The 13,255-nt window shown below is 41.9% G+C and overlaps 1 protein-coding gene across 2 annotated transcripts in view; it reads left to right on the top strand.

The window, feature by feature from the left end:
- The window catches only part of PLAGL1 (PLAG1 like zinc finger 1), a 57,377-nt gene that overhangs the window by 40,417 nt on the left and 3,705 nt on the right, over positions 1-13,255 (top strand). Inside the window, exons 3-7 of one of the 2 annotated variants that reach the window (XM_075035890.1) lie at positions 3,544-3,699; positions 4,775-4,887; positions 7,078-7,227; positions 10,727-10,846; positions 12,449-12,945. In XM_075035890.1, the coding sequence (XP_074891991.1) occupies positions 3,544-3,699; positions 4,775-4,887; positions 7,078-7,227; positions 10,727-10,846; positions 12,449-12,945 (1,036 nt within the window). The remainder of the gene's footprint in view (positions 1-3,543; positions 3,700-4,774; positions 4,888-7,077; positions 7,228-10,726; positions 10,847-12,448; positions 12,946-13,255) is intronic. The other variant, XM_075035891.1, reaches the window with a different exon arrangement.

Genomic DNA, 13,255 nt, shown 5'->3' with positions numbered 1-13,255 from the left:
CCTGGTCGGAGTCTGCACCCGCACCCGTGCTGGGCTCTTCTGTACACGTGCCTTCCCACTGCTGCAGTGGAGTTCAGCAAAATAAAAATCTTACCAGCTGCAAGACCTACTATCTTGTGTAGTTTTAACTACAGAGAGATAAAAAAGGCATTATTTGGAACTTTTTCAGTCATTGCAAAGACATGGAGAAAGAACGAAAAAATACCCTCTAGGGGACAATGTAGCACTGCTGCTCTAAAGATATAGTAAATGGCACGATCTGGTTTTTAACAGCTTGTAACTCCTGTGAATCTCATTTATTTCTTTGTGTTGCCTACTCATCTAAATCACAGCAAAGCAGAGGAACAGAGGCAGTTTTACTTTTTCTTGCATGCTTGCACATTATCAAGTATTCCTGTAAACATGACATTGAATCTGTTAATTTTGTTTGTGTAAATAAAATTTAAGGGAGCAGGGAAACTGTAAAAGCATCAAGTGAGGTACTAAAGTGACTAACAAAAAGCATAAAAAATCTTCTTCACAGAAAGTAATTTTTCTAACCAAGTGTATCTCATTCCTAGTGCTAATACGACAAAGTGTATTCTTTCCCTAGCTGGATGCTCCATATTTCAGAAGAGGTTAGAGTGTGTTCTGAGGCTGTTGTTGAAAAAATTACATTTTACCTAAGCAGCCAAGTTAAAAGGGGGCATAAAATCTGTGTGAGCTTTGCAAACCGGTGCCGTGCTGCAGCTATCATAATGCATACATTCCTTTGCCAACAGCATCTGTAATTTAGCATTGAAATACAAAAGATCATGACTTGGGTCTGTAATTATCTCTGAGGAAGAATGTGAACTTGACAGTTTTGCGCTGTTATTTTAGGGGGAAGAAATTACAAAGACCCCCCGTTCCCCAGAGTAGTCCCTAAAGTTGTTATATTTACAGTGGTTCAATCCTGTGCTTCTGGTACACCTGGCAATTTTTAGCGTGCAATAAATTCAGAGTCAGGGGACTAACATGCTGGTGTGGGGTCAGAAATACTGTGTAGTGATTGTCATTCCAGGATGCCTGTTAAATAACTAAGTCATCTAGTTATCTTCATATCCCATGTAACAAAACACAGAAAATCCTAGAACACGCCTTGGGCAGCTGCAGATATTTCAAGGTGCCGCGTAGCAATGCCCAGTCAGAATCCCAAGCCATACTAGCAAGCTGCTTAAAAACCCCTTCCAGCTCTGCAGCTAATTTAATTCAGTGCTAGCTGACGGCTTCGTCATGCCAGCTAGGCCTGCCACCTGGGGAGCCATCTCTGGGGCCGATAAGCTCAGTGGCATGCTCAGCACCCATTTGGATGCAGAGCGGTCCCTGATTTTGGAGGAGTGCCTCCCCAGCATCCACACTGCATGAACTGTTTCAGACATTACACCTTGGATCTGGAGAACGAAGGAGGGTTAGCTAATGGGGCACTAGTGCCAAATTTGGAGGCCGATTCAAGGGAGACTCTTTTTCTGTTTTCCCTTCCCATGAGCTGCCCACCCTGGGGCCTCTGTGGTGGGCACTGCCCCGGGGTGGCTGGAAGGTTTGCTCAGGAGCGCGGTAGTGATGAATCACAGAGGCATGGCATAGATTGATAAGGTCGTGTACTTTACGATTAGATACATCCTCCCTCTAACAGCAGTTCTTTGTCTCCATTTTGCTTTTGGTAATGTTATTTGGCAGTTTGCGTACGACTCTCCAAGCAGGAGCTATTTGACTTGAGACAAAGTCGCTATTATTCTAGGTAAGCTCAGGAAGCCCTCAGAATTTTGTTGCCCTCAGAAGACATAGATTGTTGGCAATTTATTTAAAAGCCAATTAAGTTAAATCACCAAGAAAATATTTTTTTTCTTGCAGCCTAGCTGTAAAGGACTTTCAGGTACATAAAATGGTTTGTAACAAGAAAAATCTGCCTTGCAGCTGTATTACTTAACTTTTCGTTCATTTTAAGTGATGGCTGTACAGTGGCGTGTTCTGTATCTGTAGCACTAGCAAAAAAAATCACATATTTCAGCTATTCATAGTGCAAGTGTATAGTCCGGGAGCCATAGCAAAAGAAAACTATTACATGGTCCCCAACTTATTGAAAAATATGGACTACTGCAGTGCTTGCAGCCTGACCAACGTGCAAGTCTACCTGCTCATTTAGAGTTGATGGAGAGCCCAAAGAACTCAGTAGGAGCACTTCAGGCTTATTTGGGGAGATTTTGGACTAGACTCTCGAGGCCTGTAATTTAGTCAAGTGCCTACTTGTGTTTACAAACTGACGCCTTTTTGAGATACCCTGAATATGGCATTTATGGTGTTTCTCTCTTTTCTCAAAGACCATCTCTGATGTCTCTCCAGGCAGTGTCTCCTGAGCCCTTACGCTTCTCTTGACCTCTCTGGCTCTGAGCCCCTGTCTGTGGTGAAGCCTCACCTCTCCTGCCCCGGTCTCTGCTACAGTGTCCCGTGGCTCCCTTGGAGTCTGTTGGCTGTTCTGGCTCCCCTCCTCTGCTCCTTATTGTCGCTTACTGAATAGACTTGCTCAGCAGAGTTTTCAGAAGTAAAACAAAACGAGGTAGTCATGGATGACCAATATCAGCTTTTCCTTTTAACTCGGTCGTACAGCGTTGTTGGCTCGCTGGTTTGGTTTCTACTGTCTATAAAAAGGTTTTGTGCGAGAAGTCCTCTTTTTCCCATCGCCCTGTGTGACACCAGTGCCGGGATGACCTCCTTCTGCTGGAGAGTGTCACTGCTCAGTTGTGTCGCGGCTCCGTATGGGTTTCCCTGGCAACCAGTTTGAGCTACGCTGAACCAAAAATACCTCACTGTGCTGGGGGAAAGTCAGTTTGCAGACATGTATTTCTCATTAATGACTTCTCTGGATGGTTCATGTGTTCAGCCTGCAGATGTCATTATTGTGAACCGGTGACTGGGGGATGCGGCGTGCCCCTTTTGCTTACTTCCACAGGCAGCACAGTCTGCAAGAAGGCTGCCCTTGTGTGATTGTCAACTGAGTTGTGACTGTAAGACCCATCGTACTCATTTGTTAAGGTACACTGAGGGTTTTGTCTTCCACTAAGAATGGTCTGTGCAGGCTCACAAAGTCACAGCGATCTTTCTTGGACTCCTTGGATCTCTGCAAGTCACCTTGGTTATTACTAGCAATTTTGCCCTTCTCATTTCTATATAAATATATGCACCTTGGTTTATAGGTGTGCATGCTGCGAGCTCCAGTTTTGCTGCCATCCAAGTCTTCAAAGGCACGGTTTGTGACACCTCCAGATGAACGTGCATATAAATCTTTGGAGGTCAGGACCCACCAATTCGCACAGGAGAGAATGCACAAATTGGAAGTGTTATTTCAAACCTTCCCAGTTCAGTTTTGACTTGCAGATAATCTTTTTGCTACCTAATGTAGAACAGTGGTGTGAAGAAAAGCATTGGTAATTCAAGATGTGTTCTCAAGGTGACAAAATTAGAAGAGACTAAGTTGGAGAGCAGTATGTCGTTTTTAGTAACGGGTTCCCTTTTCTGGATTTGTAGGGTGTGAGGATTGCGGTAAAAGCCTTGTAGGAGAATGCAAACTCCACGGACCACTCATCAGGGCTAAAGATAGGGTTATTCCTAGCCGAGCCCGTCTCACCCTACCTCATTACCTCACTTTGCGAGTGTTGGAGCTGCGAGCTGGAAACCAGCAGAGTAAGTATTTTAGCTCTTTTTCCCACATTTGAGAAAGAGGAGGGAAAAGTACTAACGCTGGCTTGTTTTCATGAATAACTCAAGGCATAATCACTGGGTATTAACAGTATGAAGACTACTTTCAGCTGAGCACAGCTGAAGCTCACATTCAGCTACTGGTTTTTATGACTGATTTCTAGTAACTTTCATGCATAGACTGACAGCAGGACATTAGCCAGAGCTGGTGTGACATTTAGCTGTGAGCAGTTAGCTCTGTTCAGTCAATACAAGTTTAATGAATGTTGAATTTGTATCTAATAGTAGCAGCCATGCACTATTACATTTTTTTTCTTTTCCCCAAACACGCAAAACAGGAAAGAGTATTCAATAAGAGGTCAGAAACAAAATGGTAAATAACATCCCTCATCTACCCCCTGCAAACTCCTGAACACAGGGGGTTAATTTACCTTTTGCATCATCTTCAGTTCATGTTATAGAAAGACTGTTGTTTCCTTCTGAGGGCAGGGCAATTTCAATGCCCAAACTTGAAAAAAGGAACAACATCCTTAGCGTGCAAATTTTCCACAACTACTTGTGTAAAATTAGTCCTGGCTAGATTGCATTTCAGAAGGAGAATGACAAGATGCCACAATAGTGTTGCACCATTGGTATTAGGCAGGGGAATAACTAGAATGATTAAGATGGCTAATGTTGTGTTTTTATAGATTCTCTCCACTCATATTGGGAGAGAACAACCTCATAAATTATGCCAACAAGCAGGCAACTATGATAACATCAGCTTGCAGATTGAAGGGTATCAACACATACTTGACTTGCATACTCAGTTTAATATCCTGTCATGGATTTTAGGCACTTTTGTATTCAATGTAATACCCATTTTTAAAAAATCTATGTACATATTTACATCCTTTTTAGATTCTTCCCATTAGAATTATTTACCTGGGTTATTTGTCTAGAAGAAGAATTCATGTGTTCTGCACTATTGTTGTTTACCTCCGTTTTCACAACTGTAAATATACAAGAAATAGCTTGTGATGTCTATGTTAATACTAGACTGGTCTTTTTTTATTCACAGTCCTTGGAGTATTTGCAAAGAAAGTAATACAGAAGAGAACACAGTTTGGTCCTTATGTTGGTCAACTGTCTACAAAACTGACCCGCTATGATGAGAGCAGGCTAGTCCTGCAGGTAAAAACCCAGTGACTTACTATGAAGTGCATATGTGTCTTTAACAGTTCATATGTATTTATGTATTTTAACTGGTCAATTTGCCATCTGATCTAGTTAATTAATCATACTTCTGATCTTGATAAACTTTTCACAGAGCATGGCTCCAGAAAGTATCCAAGGATAGTACTGTCTTCCCAGATAAAACAAAAGGATTTGTACTTAACACCATGCCACTGGGAGGGTTGAGTTTGTGCACTGTGTTAGCAATAGTGGCAGAAATACGTGCTAAAGCACCTGTTCAGTAGGAAGGAACATTGCAGGGATGGGGAAGCACTTCTTACTGATGTGATTATATATAAACTTTAACCAAAGAGCCATAAATAGCTCACCCTTATGTTGCCAGTCCAGGTCCACCTGAGCCACTTCACACAGTGCACCAACTCAGTTTATTTAGTCAGATGGTTATTTAGGGCTGGTACCATCTCTTGCTGCATGCGCAGATACTGATCGTCTCATCTGGACTGTGACTCTATTGTTTGTACTTTACCCAGCACAAATAGTGGCCTCTCAGGACTAGCCTAGCTTAGACATGTCTACATGCACATCCTTTCCCACAGGAATTCCTTGGGAGTGATAGTTGACTGTAATCCTCTACACCCCAGTCTTCGCATTTTGCTGCACGGGGTCACGGCTGGGCACACCTCTCTGTCATACAGCAAGTGCGTGGTCAAGCCACAGCCTCCATCAGGACTTCCCGACAGGTCACGGTTCTTCCAGAGCCTGCATTTCGTATCAGGCTCTCTCACCCCCAGGAGAGAGGGACCAGCAGCAGCTGTCCTGTGACATGCTTTATGTCTTCATTTGAGTTCCCTCCAGAAGCTTGGGACTGGAAAACACTGTGTGTTGTGGAGGAAGGCATACAGATACTTCTGTAATTTCATTTGAGAGCAAAAGTAATAGCTTCAGTAATTGCTGTAAACTTCATTTGCTCATGGAAGTCATGGGAATGGTCTGCCAGGAAGGTAACACTGTCCTGTGGGATTTTCATGGCATGTTGACACCAGAGAGGAGTTGTTCTTCTCCATAACTAAATTGGTTCTGTCTTTTTATGAGACACTTTAATTTTTGCAAATGCAGAAACCTTATTTCTCCAACAAGTTTGTGAGCATGGATGAGCTAAGCACCCAGTTCCTTACTCTTCAAGCCATAGTAAACCACACCCTGTCCTTTATCAGTCAGCCCCATTTGCTTAAGAGTATACAGTGATAAGCACAGCTCTGGCTGATGAATGGACTGTTTCTTCAAAAGAGGAGACTAGAGTCCCAGGTTTCCTACGTGACAGCAGTAGCTGCCTTGACTTCTCCCTAGCAGCATTCTGAGTATGTGACCAAACTTGTCCAACAGGCAGGTGTTTTCATCAGAAACCTGACGAAGTTAGATAAAATAGTTCCCGGAAGCAATGGAAATGCAACTTTTTTTTTGCAATTAATTGCTCAGTTATGTGGTTAGTAGAACAGATGCGTGCTGTGCTGACATACATTGTGCAGCTTCAGCTGTCCGTGTTCAAGACTATATTGCAGAAAAGCAGCTGTCTTGCATGAGGTTGTGAGCGTTTGGCTCATAGAAGCATTCTCTTGGAAAGGAATCTAGGAAGAATGAATTAAAGCAAAAAGAAAGAGATCTTTCTGTCACAATTGTTCGTTTGTATTTACTTTTGCATTGTTAAGGGGAAAAAGAGAATGCTGTTAAAATGCCATTATATTGTATGTTACCTCTCTGGACTTATACAAGTTACACAATTGTTCCATGCAAAATGTAATGTTAATACGGCACTAAAGTTCGAGATTATCAAGAACTCAGGAAGTACATTAAGGCAAAAAGCTTATCTTTCTACCTGCCTGCACTTAGTTCTTATAATATTATCTTTACATAACATAAAAATGATGACATATAAACTGGAAAAACATACAAAGGCCTACAGTTATTTTAGTAGCTGGGTGCTTGGCAGGGATTCGTTCTTCACTTTCTTTTGTACTCGCTATTCTTTAAGAGTGATCTGTTTCAAAACAACCATGATTTCAAAGGACATATGACCAAGACAGGGTACACAACTGACAGCCATGATTCCAAGTTAAAGAAAACTAATGTGCCTCTATACAGGACTTGGTTTTATCATGTTCTTTCTCCTGTCCTCCCCCTTTGTTTCAGGTATTGAAAGATGGAGGGAAGTACTTTCTGGACACTCCGAATGAAGACTGTGGAAACTGGATGATGTTTGTCCGGCTAGCCCGGAACCAAGAAGAACAGACCCTTGTGGCTTATCAGCACTGTGGAGAAGTGTACTTCACAACTGTTAAGGTAGTTAAACCCACGTTGCTTCACCTGTCATCCAAATGGAAGTTTATAGGCAAAGGTTCTGAAAAGCTAACCCTTTTACAGGTGAAAGATTGATTATATTCTGCCAGCTGGATCTTTATTACACACCACCTTTTATATCGCTTAATCTGTAGTAAAGCAAGCAGTGTATGGGGTTTTCCAGTAAAAGGTGGTGTGTACTTGGTGTTGTGGGTAGTGAGGAAACTGAGCAGAGAGAAGCAGAAATATCATTCATCATGGCAGTGTTTAAACATGAATGTTGTAAAGTTCTTCAGTGCCAGATAGGTACGATCTAGCATTGTTACATTCAATGGTACTTCATCCTGGAAAGAACAAACACATTCCCTTCCTTTATTACATTTTTGGACACATGTATTCTGAGCACATTACCAGGTGCTCAGGAACAGGGTGCTAAGTAGAATCTTTACATATTATTTTCCACGCTCATTAAATCTGAAGACGTAACTGCAGAGCTTACAATACTGCAGTGTTGCCATGAAACTATCAGTTTAGGTTAGAGATTCTGGACTGCATCTTCGCGTGAGGAGAGAGAATAAAGTACTCTATTTATAAATGACACTGGAACATACAGTCTTGGGTTTTGTTATTTTGGCCACTTTCTCAGGCAAAGTTCATTTTAATCAGAACTTACTCTTTTGTACACTTAGGAAACTGAAGTCTATATGTTGAACATTCATTGTTTCCCTTTTTTATTCTTAAGTTAATGCTTGTATATCATTGTAAACAACATTAAAAATTAAAAAAAAGAATATTAGTCAAAAGAAGTTACTGTGGGAGTAAAATCCAGCATTTCAATTTCATTTCCAAGATTGGCATGCATTTCTGTGGGATAGTAGCATTTACTTTTGTTCCTCCATTTTTGTTTCTCCACCTGCACAGTGAGAAGAATACTTACCACGCAGTGATGATGTGAGAATAAGTTAATAGTGATAACATTTTACACCTTCAGAGTCTTTTATAACAGTATGAAGTATAGTTGCTTTTGAATTAATACTAAAATAATTATTTTTAAAAAAGAAAATCAATGTAAACCAGTATATGCTAATCTGAGACATTGTTTAGACTGTGTTTGAGATTCTGCTGCAATCCGTACCATTTGAGATTTCAAACTGATTTTAAATGCGTGCTGTACTTGTAGAACTGACGGGATTAATAATACTATATTTGGGAAGCATGAACAAATGCTTTTCTAAGAAGTTGTAGTTATGAACTGGTAACTTAAAATTTCCAGTATAATTTAAATACTATTGAACCAGCTCTCTGCTGACTTCAGCAGAACTCTGCTCATTGGTATTAATGGAGAGTTGCATCCTATATACTGACATGAAGAGTATCTTAGGATGATGAATGTGTCTTGGAACCTTTACTGTGCTGTGTATCATAGGGAATTACTTTGGGTTTGTTTCTGCTAAATCCCGGTATCATTCACGGTACTGTGGCATCCTGCAGATTTTGTCCTGGTCAGCAAAAGTGATAGCCTTTTGCTACACTTAGGCACACCCTGCTGGTCATGGCGTGAGGCTGCCTTAGGCCTCATTATGAAGATATTTTCTCAAGATATTTTGAATAAAGTCTGTTAAGTTGGGAGTAGAAAGATTGGCTCCTCTCCCCACTGTTTTTACAAAGAGATGGGATTTCAGTGACATGAAACTGCAGCTCCAAAAGCATACATGTAAGTGGCACACCAACAGCACCGTTAGCGTACTTGCTGACCTAATGACTGCAGTCCCCAAAAGAATAGAATTATGAGGAAGTAAAAATTGTCCACGGTTGCTGTCTGATCACAGGAGAGTTTCACGTGAGTGCTGCCATAGCTTTCTCTTACTGTCACAGGTGAGACAGACTAAATCAACAACTTGTAGTGCATTTGGATACTGGTGTTTAATCTCAGTTTTACTGAGATGAGAGTTTTTACCTTACTTGACTGTTTGACGCACTGATGCACTTGCTCTCCCTCCAAAGTCACATTGACTAGGTCTCAGCTTCCCACAGAGGAGATTGCCGCTGGTCCAGGAATGTCGGGCAGAAAGTCATGACAGTGTCGTGCTGTGCGGCTGTCGGTGGGTACCAGTCTCAGGTGTCACTGGTCAAGGTCCCGAGGCATCCCCAGACATTTGTCTCTGTGGAGCTCCCCCAGGCTTGGTTTTCTCCATCTAAATAGACTATATGCAGGAGCACAATGCATGATCGGCCTCCTAGTTGGTGGCTCTGCCTCACGTCCTGTATTGAGTGGAGAATTCAGCACATACCATTTCTGTTTAGGCCAGGTGTTATCAAAACATACAACCAACCCATACTGGTTGTGGTTAGCAAGCAGGCTTGTGCTTGGGAGTTCAAAAGTTCAGTTTTCGACATTATACACACAATTACCTGTCACCTGTCAGCATTCACAATCTAAGTTGTCTTTCACCTACCATGCTTGTCCAACACTGATGTTATAAAATAAGTGCATTTTAAGATGTTGCATTTTGTGGAATAAGACTCAGCTGCTCTCCTTCCAGGCTAGTTCTCTGCAGTGGCACAAGTTTAGCTTAGTTAAAACTACAAGTACAGTGCAGATTGGCTCTACCCCTGTTGCAACAATGTTGTTTTTTATTTAGATGAAGAAAATTGTGTACAGGGCCAGGGAGTCATATAAATCATGACCCCAAAGTTAGTTTTCTCCTTTGCTTTTAAATAACTAATAGATCTTTAGCCAGTGAGTGTAATCACTCCTCTCTTTCTATTTGCTGTATTATTGACTGAAAGTATTTCTCAGAGGAGGTCATAGTCCAGTCCAAGGAAAGATTTGGGCAGGCATGACTGGATGGATGGCTGCAGATTATGGGCTCCCTTAGCCCTGTGTGGGAAGACTTCAGTGAAAGGAGGGAATGAGTTACAATAAAGCACATGCATAGCGAGCCGGACACGTTAGAGCCAGCGCATGGAAATACGCAAATTTGACTTGCAGTCCACACATTGATCAACTCTGCACCCGTGCTCAGTGAGTGCAACATATCCAGGAGGCATCCAAGCTGTTGTGCATTCATGATGCATTTTTCCTTTGCCTGTGCCCTATAGTTAAGTGTTGTGACCAGTGGGCTTTGAGCCATCAAGGATGAGCATGGAATATTGCTTGGAAAGACTGCTGGATGTCTGGACATTACAGACAAATACATCTCACTGAGCAAAGATCATGAGGGCTGAGGCACCCCTTCTGCTACAGCCCCCCCCCCCCCCCCAAATCTCTGTACATACACATTTCTGCTTTTAGAAACTGAAAGTGTCAAACCCTAGTGGATAGTAATGCTCAAAAAGTGTTTGAATCTTGACATTAAATTACCAATAATTTAAACAGATTCAAAGAATGCAACTTGGGTAAGGACAACAAATTGCACACCCCCACTCCTCCAATCTTCAGTATTATTTGGTATTGGAAAATTGGCACAAGTAAACATGTGCTGTTTTCTTCCATTCACAGCCAATTGAACCACACACAGAATTGAAAGTATGGTATGCTGCCGATTATGCCAAATTTATGGAAGCTTCCAGAGTCTTCATTAAAGAAGAATCTGATGTCTGTCCTTTGCCTCCAGTAGAAGTAAGTACCCTGATCTGCGTTCAAGCCATCACCAGATATAGTAAATAATGGTTTATTAATGTGCTTTCTCTGTTTGTATAACTTTGGTAATGCTAGGGTGGACCATAGTGTAGTTGGCTGACACAAAGCCAAGTGCAATTTTAACCAAACAGCTACTCAGAGAAAGGCTGCCCTTCCTACCCTGTGTTTGTAATCCAATGGAGCCATTAGATGTAGCCAGAAGGAAGTGGCACCCGTGGGATGTGTTGGAAAGACTTAAGATTGGTGTTAATTTGTAGCTAACCAAGCTGTCCAGCCTCAGACTTCTTTCACCAATTCCCGCTTGTTATGCTCTGACTGGTTGGTCAGAAAATGCACTGGTTATTTCAGTCTTTCCTGTGCAATAACCCTTCTCTTCTAATCCCAATACCTTCCCCTCTGTATGATAGTAGCAATCCTTAAACTGATAGGAAACATCTGTTAAGTGTTGAAAATGTGGCTGTGAGGATTGATACCTAAGCTAAAAGGAAATGTTAAACAGGGAATACACATGAACCAGGAATTCAGAGGTGCTGCAGGAAGGGAATTAACCCCATTGCTGCTTTTGCATATAAGGCCTTCAGAGTATACCCCAGAAAGAAAGTGTGGGAGAGCCACAGCATCAGACACAGAGAAGAGAGAGGAGGGCTCCATCTGTAAATAAAGACAGAGTGGACGTAGCCTTACTATGCTCTCCAGAGCAAGCTAGCCCAAGAGCAAGGGAAAGTAAGGACAGTTTGAAAAGCTTAGGTAAAATGTAGAGACACCTAAGGAAGTATATGGTTGTGTATTAATTGGAAGTACATTTAATCAGTGACAGGGAGGGGGGTGTAATTGTTTTTCATTGGAATTTTTAGAATGTCAGTATTCAAAGTGAATTCAACTGAATCCAGTAGAGCTCTTACTTCCACAGAAATAATACTTCCAAATAATACATTGCTTGCCAAAAAAATGTTTTAATGCATCTAAGTCAGGATACACTTGAGATCTCCAAACCTAAGGTGTATCTTATCGAGTTTAAGAAAGTCTAATGCCAAATGTCAAGCTAAGTGAGGAAGCCTCTCCTGGAGGCATTGACCATTGCTGTGTGGTAAGGCATGGAGTTAGCCCAAAACATAGGGAAATCGTGTATGGCTAAACTACATTTGTGTGCAGAAACCCATCCAATTTTTGGACGGTTGCAATAGCAGATAAATTATGTCACTCTAAGGATGAAGTACGATTTGCAACTGCTTTTATGAGTAGTTCCATAAAAGGAACAAATGTAGAGACTTTGAAATTCAGTAAGCACAGGTAAACAAAAGGTGAAGGACTCGGAACTGTTACACTAAATGCTAAACAAAAACATGGAAATAGGTATTTAGCCAACCTTCCTCCCCCTCCCCCCCGCCCTTGGTGTTTGTAGACTCATAGAGAGAATCCATTTCCAGTTGAATAGCTGTGTGGTAGTACAATGAAGTAAATACTGCCAAGGACAATGACAGGTCTTGGGAAAGCCCAGGAGAAGATGTAGGGTCAGTGAGAACAATATGACCTTTCCTTAGAATGGCTAATAAGAAAGACCTGTTTCTGTTCTCCTTGCAGAAAGAGCCTGTAGACCCTTGGATATGCTCCAGCTGTAGAAGCACTTTTGCAACTTTTGCTCTGCTGGAATCTCACCAGTGCATCCCTAAAGACCGAGTCCTTACCACCAGGTTCAGACCACCAAATAAATTGGGACCTGTAAAAGCAAAAAGCAAACTCAAAGGGAAACTGAGAGGAGCGGCATTAGGCAAAAGCATTGCTCAGTGCTTCGGGACCATTTCCTGTTCCTCTGCTGCAAAGCTTAGCTGTGCCAGCTCAGGAAGCACTTGTGATGCTCTTGTGAGGTTTATACCTAAATGGAGAAACGGCCGGTCTTCACTGTTGAAGGGAAGAGAAGTGAAGCAGCCAGACAGTTACCCTTGCCGACTCTGTGGGAAGATATTTGATTCCATTGACAAGCTCACAGTCCACACTTACGCCCACAAAGGGGAGCGCCCCTACAAGTGTTCACAGCACGGATGCACAAAAGCCTTCATTTCCAAATATAAACTGCTCAGGTACATCTCTGAAGGCACTCCTTTTCTGGTGTGTGTGGGGGGAAAAAAACAAGGATATTTTTTTCCTTTGGGATGTCCTAGTGACAGTTAATCCCCGAGTTCCAGTTTTTATTATTCCCATTTTGGTAGAATTGGAGAAAACTAGTCTCCCTCAGTTGCGGTGGCTACTCAAAAAGATAATGTTGAGCAGTTTTAACCTACTGTATGCTTTATGATTAACACCTCCCCCCCAAAAAAAGTTAAGCTTTTACTAATAACCTGAGAACTTGTGAAAATGCCTTCCTTCAAGAGTGCCAGTGTTTTCAAGTCT

This window comes from Buteo buteo, chromosome 9 (genome assembly GCF_964188355.1).
Source record: "Buteo buteo chromosome 9, bButBut1.hap1.1, whole genome shotgun sequence".
NCBI classification, from domain to species: Eukaryota; Metazoa; Chordata; class Aves; order Accipitriformes; family Accipitridae; genus Buteo; species Buteo buteo.
This window is presented reverse-complemented; position numbering and strand designations above follow the sequence as displayed.